Source organism: Pelophylax lessonae, assembly GCF_965119305.1.
Source record: "Pelophylax lessonae genome assembly, chromosome: 3".
NCBI classification, from domain to species: Eukaryota; Metazoa; Chordata; class Amphibia; order Anura; family Ranidae; genus Pelophylax; species Pelophylax lessonae.
This window is the reverse complement of record NC_138770.1, coordinates 215,833,874-215,857,968: the sequence shown is the minus strand read 5'-3', so window position 1 is coordinate 215,857,968 and position 24,095 is coordinate 215,833,874. Positions and strand designations below refer to the sequence as shown.

The following is a 24,095-nucleotide window of genomic DNA, read 5'->3' as shown; positions in this document are numbered from 1 at the left end:
TTTCTGGGACTTAGTCTTATGCCACAGGTGCTCAAGAGCGCCAGACTTCTGATGTCGTCTGTTTTCCAGGGTTAGAGTGGTTGGGGCCTAATTCTGCATGTAGTGAGGCGGGTGAGCTTATCTAGGGAGGATGACAGTGAGCTGCTCATAGGCGAGCGCACAGGGTGTGCCTGGGCACACCCTAATCACCCCATGCACATTGGCATTCACCCTCTGTGTACCAGCAGGAAGATGAAAAAGATCTCCATCTTACCGGCTCTGCCACATGAGAAGTGCTTACGTATTTCTCTTTCCCTGTGCTGGCAGGGAGATTGATCTCCCTGCCGGGGCCATATGTATGTAGACACATGTGTGTGCTTGAGCTTTACGGTGCACACCATAATGCAATAGGCTGTGCACCGCACACCTATTGAGCTGTTATAGACGGAAGAGGCTAGGCCGGGGCATGACAGGGGCGAGATTTTGTCATACAGATGAACAGTAGCAGAGTAGAGAAGAGAAGGGTTGAGGTGGCGAAGGTTTCTATGGATACCTGTTAGACAGTTGGAGAGAGGGGAGGTGGAAGACCGGGAGAGAGCGAAACTAATAATATCAAATTATTCAAATGTACAATCCAATATCAATAAATAGAACACAAATATCACAATCATTGTGATACAATCAGTGCCAAAATACCCCAAAGGTTTCATAAAAGTACTGAGTCCAATAAAGTGCCTGTGAAATAAGTGGTGATAAAAAAACAACTTGGGGTTCATCATAAAAAGTTAATCCAAATATAATCAACCAAGTTAATCCACCACTGACTGTTAGCAGCCACTTCTGTGCATCTTCACCTTCCAAGTGACTGAGCACTTTAATTGCTTACCAGAGCCTAAGGCATCAAAGCCATGAGCCAAAACTTACCTAAAGATATTCCAACACCACTCGGACTTTCCAAATCCCTGCTCTGTGAAATCACCATTATACCAGCTGCTTGCCCATATATATATATATATTAGAATCTCCCAGAACGTCATTAAGATATATGAAAAAAGCTAAATTCTCTATGGTGCATTACCCCATGAAACTGTCCTTTATTGAAAACCTATTGCACCTACAGAGTAGTATAATCAAGTATAACGCTCCTAGGTGCAGGACTTGAACGCCACTTCATTATCCTCTGAGGATTCTATTGAGAGAAACGTGTTGGAGCAGGGCCTTTTGGCAGTGACGTCATTGCGCACAGCAGCGTTTCAGAGCAGAGTGTGAGAGTCCCGAACTTAGGAGTGTGATACTTGATGCTTGATTATTATACTGTAAATGCAATACATTTTTAATACACTATGCACAGAGGTTTTTGCATAGATTAATAGCCGATACCATTATATCTTAACTGTGTGAATACTGTACATCCCCTGTCATTGACCACACACTTTATATACAATAGAACATTGGGGTTTTGTTTTTATATGTTGTTTTTTTATACCTTGAAAAATACTCAATAAGAACATATTGAAACATAAAATAAATTGAATGTAGCCACTTCATGTAAGGACTGGCACAACATTTTATTTTGGTTTTAGAGTTTTTATGTGCTTTAAGCAAAGCATCAAGAATAAACTAAAATACAAAATGATAGATGTCCCCCTTCATAAATGAATACCTAGGTAGAAGCATTCTAATAGGAATTTCATTTTTATATGTGTTTTTACACCCCTCTAATATTTTTGTCCCTCAGGAGATTACTTGGTAACCATTGAGGAGAAAAATAACATTTCCTCTCTGCGGACGTATGTGAACTGGAGATGCCAGTCTTCAGGGAGCTCCCGTGTCAGTGTGCGAATGGTCGGACTCCAGTTAGATACTCTGTCTACTGCCTCATCAAAAGACCAAATGGAGATTATCGAGATGCCACTTTCTGAGGACCCTCTCTGTCTCCAATGTTGTCCTATGCGAGGAGATCTCCTGGTTGGGTGCAAGAACAAGCTGGTGATATTTAGTATGAAGTACATCTCCGTTCATGGCACGCCAGTGTTATGTTTTGACAGATCCTTGGTTTTACAAGTCTCTGGGATTGTGCCAGCTGAGGTGTATTTTTGTGCCAATTATGTCAGCATAATAAATGAGCTAGAAGTTCTAGTGTTTAGGCTGACAACTGAACATCAAGAGATATTGCCAGATATATCCACTGCTATTCCGGATCTGGGAAAACTGCAAGAGAAAGGTGACACGCTATTTATTTATTATGCATTTTTTTTTTTTTTTTTAGCATTTGTTACCTCATATTGTTATTTCATATTCCTGATATTTGCCTGCTGTGCCATGTACTTGTATAAGAAAGTATCCTCTCCTCTTTTTGTAATGCTTCCTTTGTGTGAAATACCTGGTGTTCCTGCCAGTCCCTCTGCTTTCCTATTAAAACCTGACCACTGTAAGCATGAAAGCACAGTGTGGTCAGTTCTCTATCTCTGCTGGGAACTCAGCCTGCTCTCCAACAATGATCAGACTTGTTCTGACACGCCCCCCTGCACAGCCATTCACTGGGAAGCTCAGTGTCCTGCTGCTTCCACCCCCCTTCCCCACCTCCCAGCTCTTATGCAGCTGAGAACAGAGGGAACACAATCACTTATAAAAAAGGTATTTATAATTTTCCTTTTAATCTATACACATATTTTGTCTTTCATTTCTATTTCAAACTGAGTGGGTTGATTTACAAGTTGATCATTTACAACCACTTCTATGGATTGGTGTTTATTATTTACCACTCTATGTGCCACTCACAAACCAATCAGCAGTAAATATTGAGGTTAATTTACTAAAACTGGAGAGTGCAAAATCTAGTGCAGCTGTGCATGGTAGCCAATCAGGTTCTAACTTTGGCTTGTTCAATTAAGCTTTGACAAAAAAAAAAAAAAAACTGGAAGCTGCACCAAATTTTGCACTTTCCTGTTTTAGTAATTCAATCCCATTGTATTCTTCTCAGATTGGGTAAAATTGCAGAATATTAAATGCACTTTCTGTCCACGGTAACTAATATGCTGTTTGATTGGGAAAGCATTAAAGCAGTAGTAAACCACAAAACAAAAACAAAAATGTCCCCTGCAAAATAATAGCATAATGTGCTAGTTTGTATTGCATACTAGCACATTATGAAAGATGTACCTTAGAACGAAACTCTCCAGCGGCTTGCATCTTCACCCGGTCTTCCTTCCGGGACTTTGGCAGTTTGGCTGGTCAAGCTGCGATGACATCACTCCCACGCATGCGCACGACTCTCTAAACGGATGGCATGCCGTTCATTGAGTGCTCAGTGCGCATGCGCCAATGACGTCACTGACTGCTACTATAGTAACTCTCTCCTAAACTGTGCATGTTTAGGAGATATTTACTGTACCTACAGCCTTTTCTATAGGTACAAGTAGACAAGGGGGGCTTTGCTACCACTTTAAAGCTGAACTCTACACAGAGATTTAAACACATTTTCCAGTTGTCAGTTTAAACATACATTAAACCCTTCCTGCTTTTTAACATTTCTCAGTGGGATGCCCTGTGCAGGCGATATTTTATACAATATATTCCCCTTTGATAACTACTGACACTTTGCATGACAGTTAGCTCTCCGTTCCAGGTGTCAATGACAGCCAGGATCCCCAATGAAGGCTGGGAACCAATTTGTCAGCTCTGAAATAGTGATCATATGGAGACTGGAGGCTTTACCAATTAAACAATGAAATAAAAAGTCTTCAGCCTCCAAATAAACATTGCCACCGTAAGGTTATTTTGTTCTTTTGCAAATGTAATTTATTTTATAGTGTAAAGCCTCTTGCACATTTTTTTTCTTTCTGTGCTAAATTCAAACCATTGATTAAAAAAAAATAAATAAATAAATTGCATTGCTGGATAGTACTTTATGCTCGTGCAAAACAAGCAAAGAAAAGTAAGAAGAATGTTTATGGGTGCAAATATGCACAGTTGTTAGCATGCTTGTAAGTACTCACACTGTATTTTATTCTGTAGGTAAGAAAGACGTAATACCGTTGACATCATCTCATTCATTGGAGTGTGAAGACTATGTTATGTTTGACAGACCTGTGGAATTGATTGGTGAGGAATGTAAATCCTGCAGCATTGTGATCACCCCAGAATCTACTGGATTGTCCGTAGAGCCACCAACGACTTTCTGCGTCAGCTATTTGCTTTACAGGTAATTGTTATATAGAGTTACTTTGTGGTGTCATTTTTTTTTTTTTTCTACCACAGTTTACATGGGCAGTCCCAGTAGATAAGATTGCATTGTAAATAGCTATCTTTAGTGTCTCAAAATGTTTTACACCATTTGGGTATTTTCTTCTTTTGACAAAACACTATTGTAAACCCGGCGGAAGAGGAGTTACACGCTCCCTGTTGAGGGAGAACGGCGGTCTGCTGTTGTAAGCACAGAAGACCGTTGTTCTCTCAGCAATCAATGCAGAGCTCCTATGTTCCTCCTATTTAGGAACCCAGGTCTCTGTGTTGATTTTACAAGCCCATCTCCCCCACAGTTAGAAAACACCCCCTAGGCCAGTGATGGCGAACCTTGGCACCCCAGATGTTTTGGAACTACATTTCCCATGATGCTCAACTACAGCGCAGAGTGCATGAGCATCATGGGAAACGTAGTTCCAAAACATCTGGGGTGCCAAGGTTCACCATCACTGCGGCCTAGGCTCACACTTAACCCTTTGATCGCCCCTGGGTTAACCCCTTCCCTGCCAGTGTAATTACAGTAACAGTGCATATTTTTTAGCACTGGTCACTGTAGTAATTTCACTGGTCCCCCCCAAAAATGTCAGGGGTTTGATCTGTTCGCCGCAATATTGCAGTCCCGCTAAAAAATCGCTGATTGCCACCATTACTAGTATAAAAAAAAAAAAAATGACATAAATCTTTCCCCTAGTTTGTAGACGCGATAACTTTTGCGCAAACCAATCAAAATACGCTTATTGGGTTTTTTTTTTACCAAAATTATGGAGCAGAATACAAATTGGCCTAAAATGATGAAAACATTTGATTTTTTTTTTTGGGGGGGAGGGGAATATTCTATAGCAGAAAGTGAAAAATATTGCTGCTTTTTTTTTTCCAGAATGTCGCTCTTTTTTTGTTTATGATGCAAAAAATAAAAATCACAAAGGTGATCAAATACCACCAAAATAAGCTCTATTTATGGGGAAAAAAAGGACATCCAATTTTATTTGGGTTCAACCCTCCTATAGTTTACTTTAAAAAAAAAGCTGCCATCGTAGCCTCTGTTTGATCTGCAGTCTCCAAGGTGACCAGGATGGGGATTGTAGACATTGTGACATTTATTTGAACAGTTTGTTGCAGCGAAGATTTTCTACCTTGGGTGTGAAAAGCTGCTGTGTGCCCTTCAAGTGTTTTTCACAACTGTAAGAAGAAGTAACACATAGTAAATATACTGTACATTTTATAACCAAAAATCCTGCCGAGACTTTCTACTATTTTTTGTGTTTTTAAATCTGCATTTTTTTAGATGCCATAGGGGTTTTATTAGACAGACTTTCCAAAAAGTATAAAATATTTTAAAATGTTAATGTTTGATATTTTATATAGGAGGTTTGCACCAGATTTTGCAGATGGCTTCAGTGTTGAATATATAAGATTGCACTCCTTACAACTTATGCCCATGTATAAAGCAGGTAAATGATATTATTTATAATATAAATTATTTCTGTAGCTTACTGTCTGAATAATTTTAATTGGGTGTTTATACAAGTTGGTTGTTGATCAATGAAATTCAAGGTTTTAATCTGATTTGACCCGGTGTCCTTTCTTTTCTTCGCCCTCAGCTTCTATTTCACCCAATGTAGCAGCTTGCTCTCTGTACTCTGATCTGTGCATTAGAAGATTGCTGTCTGTACTCTGATCTGTGTGTTAGAACAGCTTTTTTTTAACCAGGGTGCCTTGAGGGTTCTTCAGGGGTGCCTTGGCAAAATGCCTAAAAATTGCCCAAAAATTGTATACAAGCTGGCGTGTGTATGAAGTCTGTCTTTCAGTTACATAAAGACACAGGTTCTCATTGTGCACCACTACAACCGTCTAGCTACTGCCGTCCTAACAACCATTAGCATAATAAGTTGGTATGGAGGATGTCAGTCGCCTCTATAGCCTCCTTTTTTGACCCTCCCCTGTCCCTCTCAATCAGCGTTGGGGTCACATTAGCTGAGTGATGGAGAGAAACCTTGGGATACTAGTCAGGACCAGTTTGCAAGTGTGTATTTGCTATGGAAGAATAAATCACCTCTAATGTTGGGCATCCTATGTTTAGATTGGGGTCAATCGAGACTTTTTAAAGTGTGCCTTGACTGGAAAAAATGTGAGAAACACTGTGTTAGAAGATTCCTCAGTAGACTGCTATAGGGAGCACTCACGTTTAACACGGAGCAGAAGCTTTACTACAGGGACCATTGACTGACTACATTTTAAATAGACCTGGATGAACAGTACTAGAGGGAGGCAGGGCCGTCTTTAAGGCAGGGCAAAAGGGGCAAAAGGGGCAGCTGCCCCAGGCCCAGTCATTGTTGTGGGGCCCAAAGCAGCTGCCCCTTGAACCTGCACTGCCTGAGAATAGTTGATAAGTGGATTTGGGAGGGTCCAAGAAAATGTTTGCCCAGGCTCCAATAAATAATAAAGACGGCCCTGGAGGGAGGTTAGATACACATGTAAAATTGATCTGTTTGATGAAAAAAATCTCCTCACCTTGTGCCAAGGTTTTTAAAATGCCTTAACCAATAATGTGTAATTATAGATGTACTATTTCTAGCCTTGCAGTGGTTGTACTGTACTGTTCCTTCTCACATAGCAAATCTGAGTAAATTAACTCAATAAAAAAGGCTCTCCCTATGAAGCTAATATTTCAGCAGTGTTCAAAATAATTGAACACTTAGAATTACATGTGAAGGCTAATCTACAAATTGTAATATTTAGGTCCAGTTCACACTATATAGGGCAACAAATCGCAGAGCAGCAAGAGCGTTTACTAGAGGGAGTAAGAGAACAGTATCGCTGCTCTTGGGCACAGCGCTGGATTGAGATTGGGCTCCAGTAAGAATTGGGGGGGGGGGGGGGGGCAGGTTTATTACCTTAAAATGTTTGTAAACATATAACCAGTAAAGTGACTATCTTCAGGTGATACACAGAGATGAATCACGTTGTACCTGTTTATCTGCAGTCTTCTCTGATCTACATTTGTTCAAAGTCCAGAATCTATAAAGCTTGTCTGAGCTGTCAGAAAAACCGCTGCAGAAGTTACACTCTGCAGAGCTCAGTAAGTAGAGCTCTGAGAGCTTATTGGAGGAAAGAGACACACCCCAATCCACACAGTACACAGGAACAGAGCTGAGGCTGTCAATCAACTGGAGGTCCCTCCCCTGTTACCATTTTTCTCTTTGTGTCAGGAAAACTTGTCAGAAGTGATTCATACTGATAGCAGAGGAATGAAGCAGCACACAAAAATGACACTTAATTAAGCTTAAGAGCCTAATTGCGCTCTTAAAGCGGAGTTCCAGCCTCAAAACAAAATCTTGCCATCCGCTTGCTCTAAGTAACCTAAAAAAGAATTGGATAATCACAATTTTTTTTTTGTTTATTTACCTCGTTTTTAAAAATATTTACTTACCTTCCTACCTCTTCCTCCCTCTGCGGCCGTGGCCCGTGCCGTGACTTCCTGCTTGCATTGACTCCTGGGAGCTGACCGTCATCGCTCCCAGGAGTCAATGTGCCTGCACCGGCCCTGCTCGTCACTTCCGGTGCAGGCGCGTCATTCCCTGCTAAACAGGGCCGGTGCAGGGCATTCTGGGACTCCGACATCACCAAAGAGGATACTCCGGCTTTAGCTGCCCACACCGGAGATGGCAGCGCTGGACAAGACATTTTCAAGGTAAGTATTTCTTCTAAAAGGTAAGTGAAACTGGGGACAATTCAGAGGCTATCGTTGCTGAAATGCACTAGCCCTGACTGTCCCGGGGGTATTTTTATCTATTTTTTTTTTTTCAGGCCGGAACTCCGCTTTAATTGAGACAAGTACACACTATAGAGGGATATGCTTTTCGTGTCTGAGGTTTACAACCACTTTAATGCAGAAAATGCGAAAAAAAACCCTTTATAACCACTTTATAAAATGACTTACAATATTTGTGTTAGTAAATGAATTTTACCATGGTTTAAGTGCACTGTTCTAATGTCATTTCAGCTGAACAGACAAAATACTTTTCAGATTGAAATTTGATACAGATGTTTTGTAAGCCATCTACAAAGACTGAGCTCCATAAAGGCACTTTGCATTGCAGATTTAAAGTTCTGCCTGAAACATTGGCTGTTTGGATAGGGCTTTATATGTAAAATGGCCTCTATAAACTGAATTCCACAAATGTAATAAAATGTAATATAAAAATAAATTGTGCTGCAAGAACCGTTCTCTGCCCATAAGGACAGAATATTGGCTTTCATTTACTGGTAATCTTATACGTGATAGTTTTCCTGTATTGGTGCAAAAAAGGGAATAACTGCTAAAATTGTTTGTTTGTTTGTGTTTGAAACAGGAAGTCATGTTATCGCAGATGCTAGCAACACCAAAAAAGACCTGCTAAGCCTATTTTGTTTCTTCTCCATGCCCCATGCTGGCTACTTGTACAGTTTATTGAACAATGTACAGCTGATCTCTGTTTATCAGTACCCAGAGAGGTCCCAGCAGGCTGTCCTCACTCCTCAATTACTACACGTCATCACAAGGTATTCTACTGTCTATATAGCATGTTTTAAAACTAATCTTTAAAGTCTTTAGATTTTTGCTGGCCATACGTGCACAGAATTTTGACCGAAAATGGTAGTTTTAGGAAAGATCGTTTGGAAACTCGGGCCATTAGTGAACACAAGTTTACCAGCGATTTCGATCGTGTGCCCGGCTAATGTCAATGGATCCATAGCAAAAACTTTTATCGTTTCAACAAAAGTTTATTCGTGTATGGTAAAATTGAAATGAAAATAATATTCTGACTTGTATTGCGCATGTCTTTGAAATATCAGTTATGATCATGAAAACGATTATATAAAAGAGTTTATTCTGTCAGTTAGTGGCCAATTCGCTTTTGACCGACGAATAATCATTCAGTCTGCAAACGGCCGAAATTCTGTGCATGAATGGCCAGCATTATTATATTTTAGTTGATGTTTTTTTAGTCTGTATTTGTGTACCATGTTGTTTTGGGATTGACATCACATAAAAAATCACTGCTCTGGCTTGTGTGCAGAGTTGTATCAAGTACTCGAAACCCATACTTGAGTAAAAGTTCAAGTGCTCGATCAAAAAGTGACTTGAGTAGAAGTACTAAAGTATTCAACATTTTTTGTACTTAAGTATTGCAAGTAGTTTTTTTAAAAATTTTGCTACTCAAGTACTGAAAGTAGAAGTACAAGTACTGTGTTATGTAGTTATTAAAGAAAGAAGTCAAAAGTTTGAACATCATATTGTTTTTTATTATTTCAAATGCAGCTTTTATTTATACATACAGTAGCATTTATTTTCATATGCGCTGATAATACACATGTTTTGAACTTCATGAAACCTGCCATCTACTGTTCTGGCAGTGGTAATTTTTATAATAGTAACGAGTAACTATGCAGCACAAAAAAAAAATATCGGAGTAGAAGTATTGAAATCATTGAAAAAATGTAGTGAAGTAAAAGTGGAAGTAGGAGAAAAAAATTCTACTCTAGGAAAGTACAGATACTGCCTTTCGGTACTTAAGTACAGTAGTGAAGTAGTTCTACTTAGTTACTATACATCTCTGCTTGTGTGTGTGTATACATTTCAGAACCTCAAAAAAGCAAACTGAGATTCTAAAAATGTCAAAAGAAGCATAAAAGTTCATATAGTGACTCAAACGCAAAATACACAATGTCTATATGGACTATGTCAAATTTACAGAACTAAAAAAAAAGGAAAATGTATAAATTCCAGACCTTATTAAAGAAATTATGCCCCAAACCATTACATTCCCTTTAGCTGACTGCACAAATATGCCCACCTTCAGCTTCAGTGAATAGAACTATAATTTAAATATTTTGGCTGGAAGGCTCTTTAGTCTTTTTAAGAAGATCAGTTAAATGAAAATGCTCTTATCAATGTGTACTCAAATTTTAACCACTTCCCGCCCGCCCTATAACAAAATGACGGCGGGAATGTGGTTGTGTTATCCTGACCGGACGTCATATGACGGCGGCAGGATAACACCGATCTGGGCGCCCCCCGGGGGCACGCACAGCGGCGATCGGTGATGCGAGGTGTCAGCCTGACACCCTGCATCTCCGATCTCGGTAAAGAGCCTCTGACGGAGGCTCTTTACCATGGGATCAGCCGTGTCCAATCACGGCTGGTCACATAGTAAAACAGGAACAGTCGTTGATCGGCTTTCCTTAGTTCGTGCCTGACAGGCACGAGTAAAGGAGCGCCGATCGGTGGCTCCCCTGACGGGGGGGTCGGCACTGGTAATCAGATCATTGATTACCAGTGCAGACCCTCGGGGGGGGGGGGATGCCACTAGATCCACCAGGGATGCCCACTATGACCCCAGGGATGCCCACCATGACCCCAGGGATGCCCACTATGGCCACCAGGGATGGCAATCAGGACTCAGGGAGCCCCCCATTGCCCTCCCCATCAGTGCTGCCCACCAGTGTCCTCCTTATCAGTGCTGCCCACAAGAGCCCATCATGGCCATCCTTTAGTGTCGCCCACAAGTGCCCATTAGTGCCGCTCCATCGGTGCCCACCAGTGCCGCCTATCAGTGCCACTTATCATGCCCGTCAGTGCCACTTATCATGCCCATCAGTGCCACCTATCAGTGTCCATCAATGCCGCCTATCAGTGCCCAGCAGTGCCGCCTATCAGTGCCCAACAATGCTGCATATCTGTGCTACCTATCAGTGCCACATATCAGTGCATATCAGTGCCGCCTATCAGTGCCACCCCATCAGTGCCTCCTCATCAGTGCCTGTCAGTGCAGTCTCATTAGTGCAGGAAAAAACTTATTTATTTACAAAATTGTATAACATAAACAAAAAAACTTTTTTTTTTTTTTTAAACTTTTCGGTCTTTTTTTATTTGTTTAGCAAAAAGGAAAAAACCCACAGGTGATCAAATATCACCAAAAGAAAGCTATATTTGTGGGGGGAAAATGACATAAATTTGGTGTAGGTACAGTGTTGCATGACCGCGCAATTGTCATTCAAAATGCAACAGCGCTAAAAGGGGAAAATTTGCCTGGGCAGGAAGGGAGGGAAGTGCCCTGTATTAAAGTGGTTAAAGTCTTTTGAAGCAAAACATTCATATTTTTGTAGCACTCGCCCCTGAAAGGGCCTGCTGATTTTGTCCCAGGTTCCTTTCCCACTAGTGCAGCAGCAGCAGCCAGACACACAGCAATGTTCACTCTTCTAGCTCAAGAAACCGTATAGGGGTTGCCTTTTTCACATTTTATTACTGACTTGGATAGAACACAGAGAGCTGTGGGATACTCCAGCATAAGTTGACACTCTTCACTCTGCAGCTACTTCTTAGAACAGTCCCTTCAACAATAGCTCAGGGAATGGACAGCACTAGGACACCATAAGCAATGTTCAAGGACTAGCAAGCTTTAGTATTAGAGCACCAGGGGTTAACAGGAGGAACACTCACCCAGATCCTGCACTCTATACTCACAAGCCCTTTTGTACTTGGATGCCTCCCTCCAGTGTCAGGCAGTCATTTCCTTAGAGGACTTTCCAGACCCAGATCCTAGGTGAAATCCCCTTGGTTTAGCTTTGGAGGTTCTTAGCAAGTAGGTCCTCCAGCTTCAGCATAGCTGAGACCTCGATAAAGCTTAGGTAATTTTCAGCTGGGCTGCCTGGGAAGGCAGAAACCTCAAGGCTGGGAACTTCTTCTCCAGGACAAGAACCCCAGACTGCTCCAGCCCCAGTATGTCCTTTACTGGGCACACCTCCCCAGGGATTGGCTTAGGGAGCAGCAGTCATAAACAATATAGGCTATTTGGGACTTTAATGCCTCGTTTCCACTGAGCGGAACGGTACAGGTCAGTACAGTTTGGAAGGGTTAGAATGGTCCGGCCTATTCAGGTGAGCGTTTCCACTGCAAGTCGGGACACCAGGGACCATGCGGGGTTTATACCAAATGAGGTGTTTGATTTGCTCTTTCATTTGACGTGAGCATTAGTTCCATAGTTACATAGTTAGTGAGGTTGAAAAAAGACATCAGTCCATCCAGTTCAACCTATGATGTGTGTGTGTGTGTGTGTGTGTGTGTGTGTGTAGCATTGAAGTTTTCCTGTCTGCCAATCAGTGGAATCTATCGTGTGACGCCAGTAGCTCCGCCCTAACCGTACCGTACCATTTCCTATGGCCCTACATCTGAAGCAGGACCAAGAATGGTGCGGTTTGGTTCGGTTGTATGGGCCACTTTCATAATGGAAACACTCAAATTAGCATACCGTACCGAACTGACCCGAACCGATCCACTCAGTGGAAACGAGGCATAAGTGAGACACCAGCAGGTAACGCCCAGTGTCCCCATCCCTGTATCAGAAAAACTGAAAATTGAAAGGATTAAAAGAGGTGCATGGAAGTCAGCCAGCCCCCAGCATAGCTGAGACCTCGATAAAGCTTAGGTAATGTTCAGCTGGGCTGCCTGGGAGGGCAGAAACCCTCAAGGCTGGGAACTTCTTCTCCAGGACAAGAACCCCCGACTGCTCCAGCCCCAGTATGTCCTTTACTGGGCACACCTCCCCAGGGATTGGCTGAGACCACATAAATATTAAGAGTTCTCATTTGACCTGCTCCACTCCTATATTCCTGAGGTTTCCAGAAGGCAGGGAGCAGCAGTCAAGCCTGCAGCCTGTGGGACCCTGATCAGTCCAAGGCAATCAACAACTGCTCCATTGATTAGAGGAGCCCAAAAAGAACTACATTTATCTGAAAGTCTATTGCCTAATTTTACATCTTAAAAAGATCTGATGCAGATTTTTAATACATAGCACAAATAATTTTCACTATTCTGTCTTTGTACAGGAATAATTTGCAGTGTTTCACTGTAAGATGCAGTGCAGTAGCAGTTCGGGAGGAAGATCCTTATATTGACACAACTATGAAGGTATGTAACTTGTGATTAGATAAATCATGCTTCATACTATGGTAGTTTATCTGTTCTGTGGGATGTAGATGTTACCAGCAAAGTAGTCTTTGTTTAACATTAGCATGATTGACTTGCCCAGGATATTGTTTGAACACTGACCCTTTTTAATTTTTTTCATTAGTTTGGCTTTGTGGGTCAGTTTCTTTTTTTTTTTTTTTTCAATGTCTGACAGATTAAAAGCATTATTTAACCGTGACAGTAAAGTAGTATTAAAAAGTATTTAAAGCAAATATTTGTTATATTGCAGCTTTTTAATTCTTAGATGTGATGGCTGCAGTAGTTTTTTGTTTTTCTCTCCCTTATTTTCACCTGGTGATCTGGCCAGGAAGTCTGTTTTTCAACAGAACAATCTCTCTTGCAGATTTAGCAGTTAGATTGATGAGATAAACCATTTACCCCTGACATGGGTACATACAATTACCAGTATTTATTTATGTAAAACCTCTTTTTTATCCTTAAAAGGAAAAAAAAAAAAACCTGTCGCTTACAAATGGAAGCTGAAATTCAGCTTCAGTTTATTAGTGTATCTAAATCTGCTAGTCCATCTAGCACTCCACTCCCCACAAAATTACAAACACCCCTGTGCTCCTTCATCCAGAGTGGGGGGCACTGTATTGCAGGACGTGTATTACTGGCCAGATCGCCAGCTGAAAACAGAGTTAAAAAAGAAAGCTAATGCAGCCACCACGTCTAAAGATTGGTAAGCTGCAATATACAATATATTACCAAAAGTATTGGGACGCCTGCCTTTACACGCACATGAACTTTAATGGCATTCCAGTTTGTCTGTAGGGTTCAAAATTTAGTTGGCTCACTCTTTGCAGCTATAACCGCTTCAACTCTTCCAGGAAGGCTGTCCACAAGGTTTAGGAGTGTGTCTATGGGAATGTTTGATCATTCTTCCAGAAGCGCATTTGTGAGGTCAGGTACTGATGTGGACAAGAAGGCCTGGCTCGCAGTCTCCGCTGCAATTCTTCCCAAATGTGTTCTATCTGGTTGAGGTGCAGACCAGTCAAGTTCCTCCACTTTAAACTCACTCATCCAAGTATTTATGGACCTTGTTTGTGCACTGGTGTGCAGTCATGTTGGAAAAGGAAGACCAACCCCAAACTGTTCCCACAAAGTTGGGAGCATGAAATTGTCCAAAATGTCTTGGTATGCTGACACCTTAAGAGTTCCCTTCACTGGAACTAAGGGGCCAAGCCCAACCCCACACCATAATCCCCCCCCCTCCACTAAATGATTTGTACCAGTGCACAAAGCAAGGTCTATAAAGACATGGGTGAGCGAGTTTAGAGTGGAGGAACTTGACTGGCCTGCAGAGAGTCCTGAACTCAACCTGATGGAACACGTTTTGGGAGGAATTAGAGTGGAGACTGTGAGCCAGGCCTTCTCGTCCAACATCAGTGCCTGACCTCACAAATGCGCTTCTGGAAGAATGGTCAAACATTTCCATAGACACTCCTAAACCTTCATTTGCGTGTAAAGGCAGGTGTCCCAATACTTTTGGTAATATAGTGTAGCACATTTTTGGTTTTGGGTTTAATACGCTTTTAAAGGAGAGGAAAAGGCTAAAGCCGGCCAAAGATGAAGCGATTTTCTTCCCTGCAACCTGTGGTCAGTCAGTGTTGGTGGGGGAATCTCTCCTGTGCAGCTATTGTGTTCTTGCAGCGGGGGGAGCCATTGCGGCTGGGAGAACACGCAGTGATTATTGCTAGCAGGTATAACTGCTGGCAATAACCGCATGAAAAATCTGACAGGCTGGTTATCGGCCAAGATTCGCACCCTCAATGGCCAGCTTAACTCTAACTATTCTTAAAAATGCCCCCCCCCCCCCTCCACTTACCTATTCTGCATACCTTTGTCTAATGAAAAGATGTGTGTACTTGCCTATTTTTATTCCTCTCCAGTCTTGTCATGTGATTCTGCATCTGCGGCTCCCCTGTAATGGTGGCTGCAGGGAACAGGAGGGAGCACCATCAACGGCTCAGCCATAGGAGATTATGGGTGACATCAAGGCTCTGGGAGTTTACAGCCTTTATCCAGCACCCCCTTACAGGGAAGCCAGGGCTGCAGACTCATGTGACCAGACCAGAATAAAAATAGGTAAGTAAACAGATTTTTTTTTTTTTTTTTTTATACAAGGTATGCAGGATACCTCTCACTTTTGAAAGCTTGCTATGATCCAATGATACAGTATACTGGACCCTTAGCACAGGTTAGATCACAAGCTAGAATCTGACTGGTTACCTCTATTTCAATGTGTTTCTTGTTATGTTAAGATATGGCACAGGCCCTCACACTTGACCATGCCAACTGGGCATCCGTTTGACAAGCCCTCTTCGCCGAACATTGTTACACTAGAAACCAACTATAAGGTCCTCACCAGGTGGTACCTCCCACAATACTCACCACATTGCTTCCAAGGTTGCAGAGAGACAGGAACACACCGGCATATCTGGTGGGAATAACCCATTGCATGAACCTTCTGGTCCGAAATCTTTTCCATCCTCTCAACGCTTTTTGACGCATCATTGTTACCGAACCCAACAATAGCTCCCCTGAGCCCTACTTTAACCCACCGCCAATTCAAACTACTACTCTGCATCACCCCTACTGCCAAACAAACCATTGCAAAAGCCTGGAAATCCCCTACCCTATGCACATTAGCTACTAAACATAGAATCACCCAAGCCCTGATTCATGACAAGATAGAGGCAGTTCTACTTGACAGAATCTCAAAGTTCGAATAACTCTGGAACCCTTGGGTAACTCACTTTTTATCTTCTAGCTTTAAGGAGTTCCTATTGCGTCCATAAACACATTGGTGATCTCCCAAATCTACTAACACATCTACCCCTCTCCCACCTCTAGAGGGTCTCCTCCTTCCCTCAATCCCTCTTTCCTACCCTCTGCCTTCCTTCCCCCCTGCCCCCCACCCCCTACTCTCCCCCCCCTCTCTGCCCCCCTTTCCCCTACTCCCTTCCCCCGCACCTTATCTTTACTCCCCTCATCTCCCTACCCCCCTCACATCCAACTGGCTCTGGTCCTATTTCCTAGCCAGTCCTAACCCTACCATTCCACTATTACCCCCTATCTCGGTAGTCTCTCAGGTCTCTCATGCCCTCTTGAATTCCCCCCGTTAGGAATGTTAGATGACCACTCTCCTTATCAATGGCTATATAAATTGCTGATACTTAAACACACCCTGTTCCCCCTAATTCCGCATCAATAGCTCTACCATTCAATCTGTCCCTACCTCCCCTTCCCAACCTCCTCTTAGTACTCTACTATACTGACCCTGTATTTTTGATCTTGCCACTATGGATTATAACTTTACTCTTGAGCCCACACTCTCCTAATATGACTGTTCCTATTATAGCCTGCCACCGGTCGTGTTGCCTTCACCCCACGCCACAGTATGTTCCCATTAGGGGTACCTTTTGGGTGTTTGGCAATGCTCCAACCTTCATTCCTCACTTCTTGACCAGTTCTAATCATATATGTCTGTTACAATTGTTCTTGTTTACGCACCTTTTCAGGCGTTGCCTGACTTTTTGACCATATGTACAACCAAAGTTATTCTGTATGATTTTTTCATTGTTCACAGGCAGGACAGCTGTTACCTAGTGGCACAAGTGACATTTAATATTTCTGACAATTTAAAATATTAAAGACAGGTTTTATGTTCCAAAATGATGTTTTGTAGGAGTGTTCTTTAAGGGTAGGTGGTTTAATATATAGCTGTATTTCTGTCTGCATTCCACAAAGACTAATAATGTTTCTGTTGTGTTCCCAGACTTGCCCACCTGTCTCTATGGATGTTTGCACACTAAGAATGCAGCTCTTTATAGGACTGAAAGGCATTCAGCACTTTAACAATTATATAGTTATCTTGACAAAGGCAGATATTGAAGATGTGCCAGAAAAGAGGAAGAATTCAAAGAGATTGTCGTAAGTTTAAAGCTTACTTTTCCATTTTTTTTTTTTTTTTTTTTTTAAACGTTAAGTGCCGGTTCACACTTGTGCGATGCGGGAACGCTGCGAATATGCAGCGTGATCCCGCATCGCATCCGCACATCTGGCAGTTCACACTGCCATATGCGATACGCAGGGGGTGTCAATTAAATGTTAATGACACCCCCAGTTTGATCGCATATCGCAGTGCGATCTGCAAGTACGCACAGAATCGGATCGCACAAGTGTGAACCACCATGCGATCCGATTCTGAGGCGGCTCAAAAAATGCCTCATGTGCGAGTTTGCTGCGGATGCGCTGCGAATTCAGCCATACAAAGTGTATGGCTGAACTCGAATCCACACAGGAGGTCGCATGTAATGAAGGAGCAGTGCGCTCCGAATTACATGCCATCAGCGCATCCGCAGAAGTGTGAACCGGCAGTAAATTATTTGGAAATAAACAAAGCACTATTTTGTGATTAAACAACTGCAAAACATAAGTGTAGTTTCACAATAGGGCCCCTTTCATACAGGGCAGATCTGTTTTGACGGACTCCGCTTGCTCAGCCGGGATCGTTCCATTTATCCCTGCTGAGCAGGCGGATGACAGGTCCATCTCCACTCACTGTGCAGAGACGGACCGGTCACAGTACCATTTTCCTCTATGGGGAGATCAAATGAAAACAGACAGCCTGTCCGTTTTCATCCAATCCCATCTGATCTGCTAGACGGATGGCAAACACATCACCATCCCTCTGTTTTCAGCGGATCTTATCTGATGCAAGGTGGGTATCAGCGGATACATCCCCCTCCTAGAGAATGGGTGACGGACAAGCATACCTGATCGATCTGATCATGTGAAAGGGCCCTAAAACAACTTTGTTAGTATAAGAATGTTTATTGTGTGTATATGTGTATATATATGTGTATATATATATATATATATATATATATATATATATATATATATATATATATATATATAGTCTCTATGGTTCTCACAGTTCTGCAAATCTGGACTGAATCTGGATGTAGCCATTCCCTTTCCTTTTTACCAGAGTATTACAGCTGCCTCAGCATAGGTCATATTAGTCCCCTGTAGAAAGACCACTGCTTCCATCGACGGGTTGCAGGAAAGAAAGTCCCTCGATTCCCCCATCAACACAGACAGTCATGACAGGGAAATCCCTAATCCCTCCCATGGAGCCATTGTGTTCTCTCGGCAGTGGAAGCTGTCCCTGATGAGAGAACTGATTGATTTTTTTCTAGAGGCTATAACAGCCGCTAGTGATAATCACATGTAAAATACAGCAGGACTGTTGTACCCAAGTTGATCGTTGAACTGGCCGAGATTCACACCGTCTATCAAACCTACCATCTGTCTTTGGACTGTGGTTTCTTTCTGCAGAAAACAATCTGTAAGATATTGATAAGGTATAAATTTGTGATCTGATGGCTCATTGAATTCTGTAAACAATGGGTTTAAGCCAGTAAACCAAAAAGTCATACAATTCACATTTTAAAAGGAGACCGGTGTTTCAAATCTTGGCTGGATAGGAGACTGTATAATCATATTTACCCAAATAAAAAGGAGAAAAATAATTTTAAGAAGTGTATTTTATTTAGTCTTAAAGCTGTTGTAAACCGCTGGACATTTTTTTTTGTTGTACCCTGCAAAGTAATGCCATATTGTGCTAGCATGTGGACGCTCTGTGACTGGCCAAAGCCGCGATGACTTCACTCCGCTTACGGCACAGGGCTCTGAAGGAACAGCTGGGTGGGCCATAACAGTTGAACTCCAGATAGGTTAAAAAAATGATAGTGTGTCTAGCTCCAGCAGAATACAGTGCATGTGGAGAAATGTGTCTATTTGATCCATCTATGGGCAGGCTGGTTGTACTAAAGTCGATCCATTGATAGACTTCAGTACAAACAACAGGATATTTTTTGCATGCAATCACTGCCAGGGGCTATAGCCACTAGCAGTGATCATTGTGTTCCGCTGGCAGGGAATACAGTAGTGCTGCGGAAGGTTTATTAACATAGACTGTGTTGATGGGGAAATCGAGCAAATTTCTTTCCTTCCACCCATGGTAAAAGGAAAGAAAATTCTATAACCTATGGCTTGCTTAAAGTAGAACTAATGAAGGCCCCTTGAACCGCCTTTAGGGAAAGGGAGCCTTGACTGCTGGAAGCATGGCATCACTTGGGATTGGCTACAAAGACCTGAGGTGACTGGGTGGAGCCTGAACTCTAGGAAAAGGCTACACTGGGGCAAATCCAACTGCTCTGAGGAGATTCAGCTGTTACAAGAGTTGACCACCCCCCCTCCCGTTGTGATGTTTTGTCACAGCTTTATTGGTGGTTTTGACCTTGCCAGCAATTGATGTTGCTTTATGGACTAAGTTAAATTCTGGGGTCAGTCTAATGTCTGTCTGGCACTAATGGTAAGGGCAGGCCTCTTAGACTATGTAAGTTCATGTTTTATGGGTGCTCACGGTAGAACTGTGACTGGCATTGTCGGGTGCTCACAGTATAACCGTGACTGGCACTGTTGTTTGGTACATTTGGAAAGTTGTTACTTTTGCAAAGTTCAATAAAGCTGTGGCCTTGCCCTATTTTTACAACTTAATCAGCTTCTGTGTCTTTTTGGGGGGCAAGGTATTGGTTAATTAGCTGCTCATAAATGGGCCTATGCTTTGCAGCAGTCAAGGCAACATTTTTATTATTTTTTATTTTGGATAGAGTGGAGAGGGATCGGAAATCTTGTCATTTGTATTGCTGTCTGTGCTCTGGTAGGGAAATTCACCCTCTTTATTTTATTTGTCCTGTTTACCATTACCATTGAAAGTGAAATTTAAAAGAAAATCCCAAATGTTGGGTTGTCCCCAGAAAAGTAATAGAGGGGAAATCTTTCAATGGGCATCTGGGGGGCCCCAAGGGATTCCTCTAATTTGCAGGGATTTCCCCTCACTTCCTGTTTGGCTACGGGGCAGGAAGTGAAGGGAAATCTCCGTAATAGGATAGTTTTTCAAGACCTGATTAGACAGTCTATTCACACCTATAGACCAGTGGGTGTAAACAGACTTGTCTGTTAAGACCCACCTACCTCTGATCTGGTCCACTAAAAACAAACAGAAGGGGTTCTGTTCTCCTCCCTGTAGGCGCATCAGAGGGCCGTTGGGTTTAAAGAGACAGCAGAGTCTGTTTACACTCGGCCAACCATAGAGCACAGTGGCCTCTGTACGTGTCTCCTCTGCAGAAACTGAGTGGACACGGACCTCTTATGTGCCTTCTCTGCTATGATTAGCAGGGGATCAACAGACAGATCCCCTGCTGAACAAAACAGAGTCCGCCTCATGTGAAAGGGGCCTAAATGTCTAGCAACATATAATGTTTGTATTTTTTTTATTTATATTACTACTGTTGTTTTTATTTTGTAAATTACGTTTTTTACCTAATATGTGTATGTGTGTGTGTGTGTGAGTAACTTGGTTTGAGAGCGCTTTGCAAGACAAGCACATTTTTTAAATAAATTTTGACATGATATACAAGCGATGTCTTCATATACAAGTAGCGTCATGTATAAAAAAGAGAGGAGCCTCTAAAGTGTAGCAATATGGTTACATTTAATGAAGGTTCAATATTTAGCAACTCACATGGTTGATGATTAAAACAGGCACATCTAAGAATGCAGGCATCTGGGGTAAAGCTGTCCACATAGACCATCCTCATCATCCCTTTCACGCTGCACTCCACGAGTGATTCAAAGCCTCACTTTCAGATCACTCTACTGCAGGCTATTCTTCCCGGTCACGATTGCAGACTGACAGTGGTGAGAGTCGGTGGTTCAGAAGATGGTCTACGTCAGGGGTGGGGAACCTTTTTTCTGCCAAGGGCCATTTGGGTATTTATAAAATCATTCGGGGGCCGTACAAAATTATCAACTTAAAAATGTGCCTGTTATATTTGGTCAAAAATTAACTCACCCCTAATGTGATGGCTGCAACTGCTTCTCTTTGGTGAGGTGTGTGATGTTAGCTGGTATTGATGATGTTGCTACTCGCAACTAGTTTTCCAGGTTTGCGTTCGGTCAGTCTGGAGCACAGTCGACTTTGTGGTGGTAAGTTTTGAAAAGAACTGCTGGTGGGTACAGCTGGCTGGTACTGCTGGTGGGTACAGCTGGCTGGTACTGCTGTGGGTACAGCTGGCTCAGGCTGGTACTGCTGGCTTGTACTATGCTGTGGGTACTGCTGGCTGGTACTGCTGGCCCAGGCTGGTACTGCTGTGGGTATTGCTGATTCAGACTGGTACTGTGCTGTAGGTACTGCCTTGGGTACTGCTGGCTCAGGCTGGTACTGTGCTGTGGGTACTGCTGGCTGGTACTGCTGTGGGTACTGTGCTGTAGGTACTGCTGGCTGTTACTGTTGTGGGTACTGCTGACTCTGGCTGGTACTGCTGTGGTTACTACTGGCTCTGGCTTATACTGCTGTGGGTACTGCTGGCTCTTGCTTATACTGCTCTGAGTACTGCTGGCTCTGGCTTATACTGCTGTGGGTACTGCTGGCTCTGGCTTATACTGCTGTGGGTACTACTGGCTCTGGCTTATACTGCTGTGGGTACTACTGGCTCTGGCTTATACTGCTGTGGGTACTGCTGGCTCTGGCTTATACTGCTGTGGGTACTGCTGGCTCTGGCTTATACTGCTGTGGGTACTGCTGGCTCTGGCTTATACTGCTGTGGGTACTGCTGGCTCTGGCTTATACTGCTGTGAGTACTGCTGGCTCTGGCTGGTACTGCTGGCTCTAGCTGGTACTGCTGTGTGTGCTGCTGGCGGGAAATGCTGGCTAGCAGCGGCGCCGCGCTGGAGGAAGAGGCAATGTTTCCTGTATTGGTCACAGGCGGAGTGCATTTGATATCACTCCGCCTGTGACTCACTCAGACTGTCAGAACAGAGCCGGAACTATACAGGAAGCATTGGCTCCATTCTGACAGATCAGCTGAGACACAGACTCAGCTGCACGGGGGGCCGGACCAAATGACTTTGAGGGCCACATACGGCCCCCGGGACGTAGGTTCCCCACCTCTGGTCTACGTGGACAGCTTTACCCCGGATACCTGCATACTTAGGTGTGCCTATTTTAATCATCAACCATGTGAGTTGCTAAATGTTGAACCTTCATTAAATGTAACCATATTGCTACACTTAGAGGCGCCTCTCATCTCTCTTATATTCTGTAGCTCTGCTAGATTTTGCTTCTAATCCCCTTGGGAAGGCTGCATATTGTGGATGGACATTTTATGGTTACACAACCTATCACATTGCTATAATCTTTGTATATAGACTATAAACTGAAGGACTTGTGGAACGAATCATCTGAGTTTCCACTATTTCTTATGGGGAAATTCGCTTTGATATAAGAGTGCTTTGGATTACAAGCATAGTTCCAGAACGAATTATGCTCGCAATCCAAGGTTTTACTGTGTGTGTGTGTGTGTGTGTGTGTGTGTGTGTGTGTGTGTATGTATGTATGTATATGTATATTTATTTTTTTTTTTTTTTACATTGTAGCGGAAAGTCAGGAAGTACAAAGACAAAGGTTCCATCAGAAACAGAACATGGCTGGAATCTCTATATTGTGAGCACTACACCAACTGTCCAGCTCTACAGAGAAATGGTATATACTCCTTCAAAATAAACAAGAATACTAGAAGGCATACTCCCAGGTTTAGGCCCAGAGTCAAAGGCTTTTGTTCTCATGAGAACTGTTCCTCTCTCCCATATAAGTATAAGTCAACAGGAATGCGCAAGCAGTATGAATCAAGTAAAATGTAGCTATCAATAAATCATCTCAAATTGGTATCGAAAGCATGTCCAAAAGCCTAAAAAAGCTGGCCCTTATATTAAAATGTTGTCTGTTGTGAGAAAATGTACACTCTTCACTGAAAGGAAACCTGTAGTATATACAGCAGGTCTAGTTAAGTCAAATCTCCCTATATACAGTACATACTCATTCCAGTTAAGTTCTTTAGTAAGTAGTAAATCCTTTCAGTTTTTGGGACAGCCAGAAAACTGCATTTAAGCAACAGAAACCTTGTATTCCTTTCAATGCAGGCTTATATTTTAGTACTATTTGAGTTGAGTTACAAAAAAAAGGTAGCATAACTTATGAAATCTTAAAGCGGAACTTTACCCATAGCAACTTGATAAAAAAAAAAAAAAAAAATTTCTTTAGCAAGGAAACGTACATTCCACATGAATAAATATGCTACCCAAATGAGTGTGTGCTGTAAATTGGCTCCAGCATTGCTCCTGTTTCTTCTTGCTGGAGGCTGCCATTTTGCTGAAGCCCAGAGCACCGGCAGCAAATCACAAAGCCTACCTAAACCCATCAAACTCAACTCGAAATAGTTACATTCCTGGAATGCCGGGATTGCCAACTGTCACATTTGTTTGTGTCCTCAGAAGCAGCTTCCTTGGCTGTAAAGGATAGGAGGGTTAAATTCCACTTTAAGGCTGTCCTCATTTTGGCCTCTACAAACTCAGCAGTGTCTAAAAATGGAGAGCAACTGAGCATGTGCAGAGCAGGGTGAGACAGCGTATTACTGATTTTAAACAGTAGAGACACATAGCCATACCTGCAAAAGGGACAAGCCTGAAGTGATCTAACAGTACTTCATTTTCTGACTAATGTTCCACTTTAAATAGCAAGGAGGTTTCAATGCCAACAAAATGTTTTATTCTGTTCTCTTTGAAATATTTACGGAGTCCAAAACCCCTGCTGAATCTGTGTAATGTTCTGCATTACACTTCTGGGGAGCTGCTTGGCTCCGCTGAGAACATCACTTCACCCTGCAGAAGTTGTCACCATTCATCTCTTAAAATTCCATGAAGCATGCAGCTTTAACTTTGATAAAGA

At 42.5% G+C, this 24,095-nt stretch overlaps 1 protein-coding gene across 1 annotated transcript in view; it reads left to right on the top strand.

Moving 5' to 3' along the window:
• HPS3 (HPS3 biogenesis of lysosomal organelles complex 2 subunit 1) overlaps positions 1-24,095 on the top strand; it is a 62,483-nt gene that overhangs the window by 8,418 nt on the left and 29,970 nt on the right. The window contains exons 3-9 of the mRNA XM_082249025.1: positions 1,718-2,203; positions 3,997-4,183; positions 5,590-5,675; positions 8,577-8,766; positions 13,093-13,174; positions 17,016-17,170; positions 22,748-22,853. Coding sequence (XP_082105151.1) covers positions 1,718-2,203; positions 3,997-4,183; positions 5,590-5,675; positions 8,577-8,766; positions 13,093-13,174; positions 17,016-17,170; positions 22,748-22,853 — 1,292 coding nt within the window. The remainder of the gene's footprint in view (positions 1-1,717; positions 2,204-3,996; positions 4,184-5,589; positions 5,676-8,576; positions 8,767-13,092; positions 13,175-17,015; positions 17,171-22,747; positions 22,854-24,095) is intronic.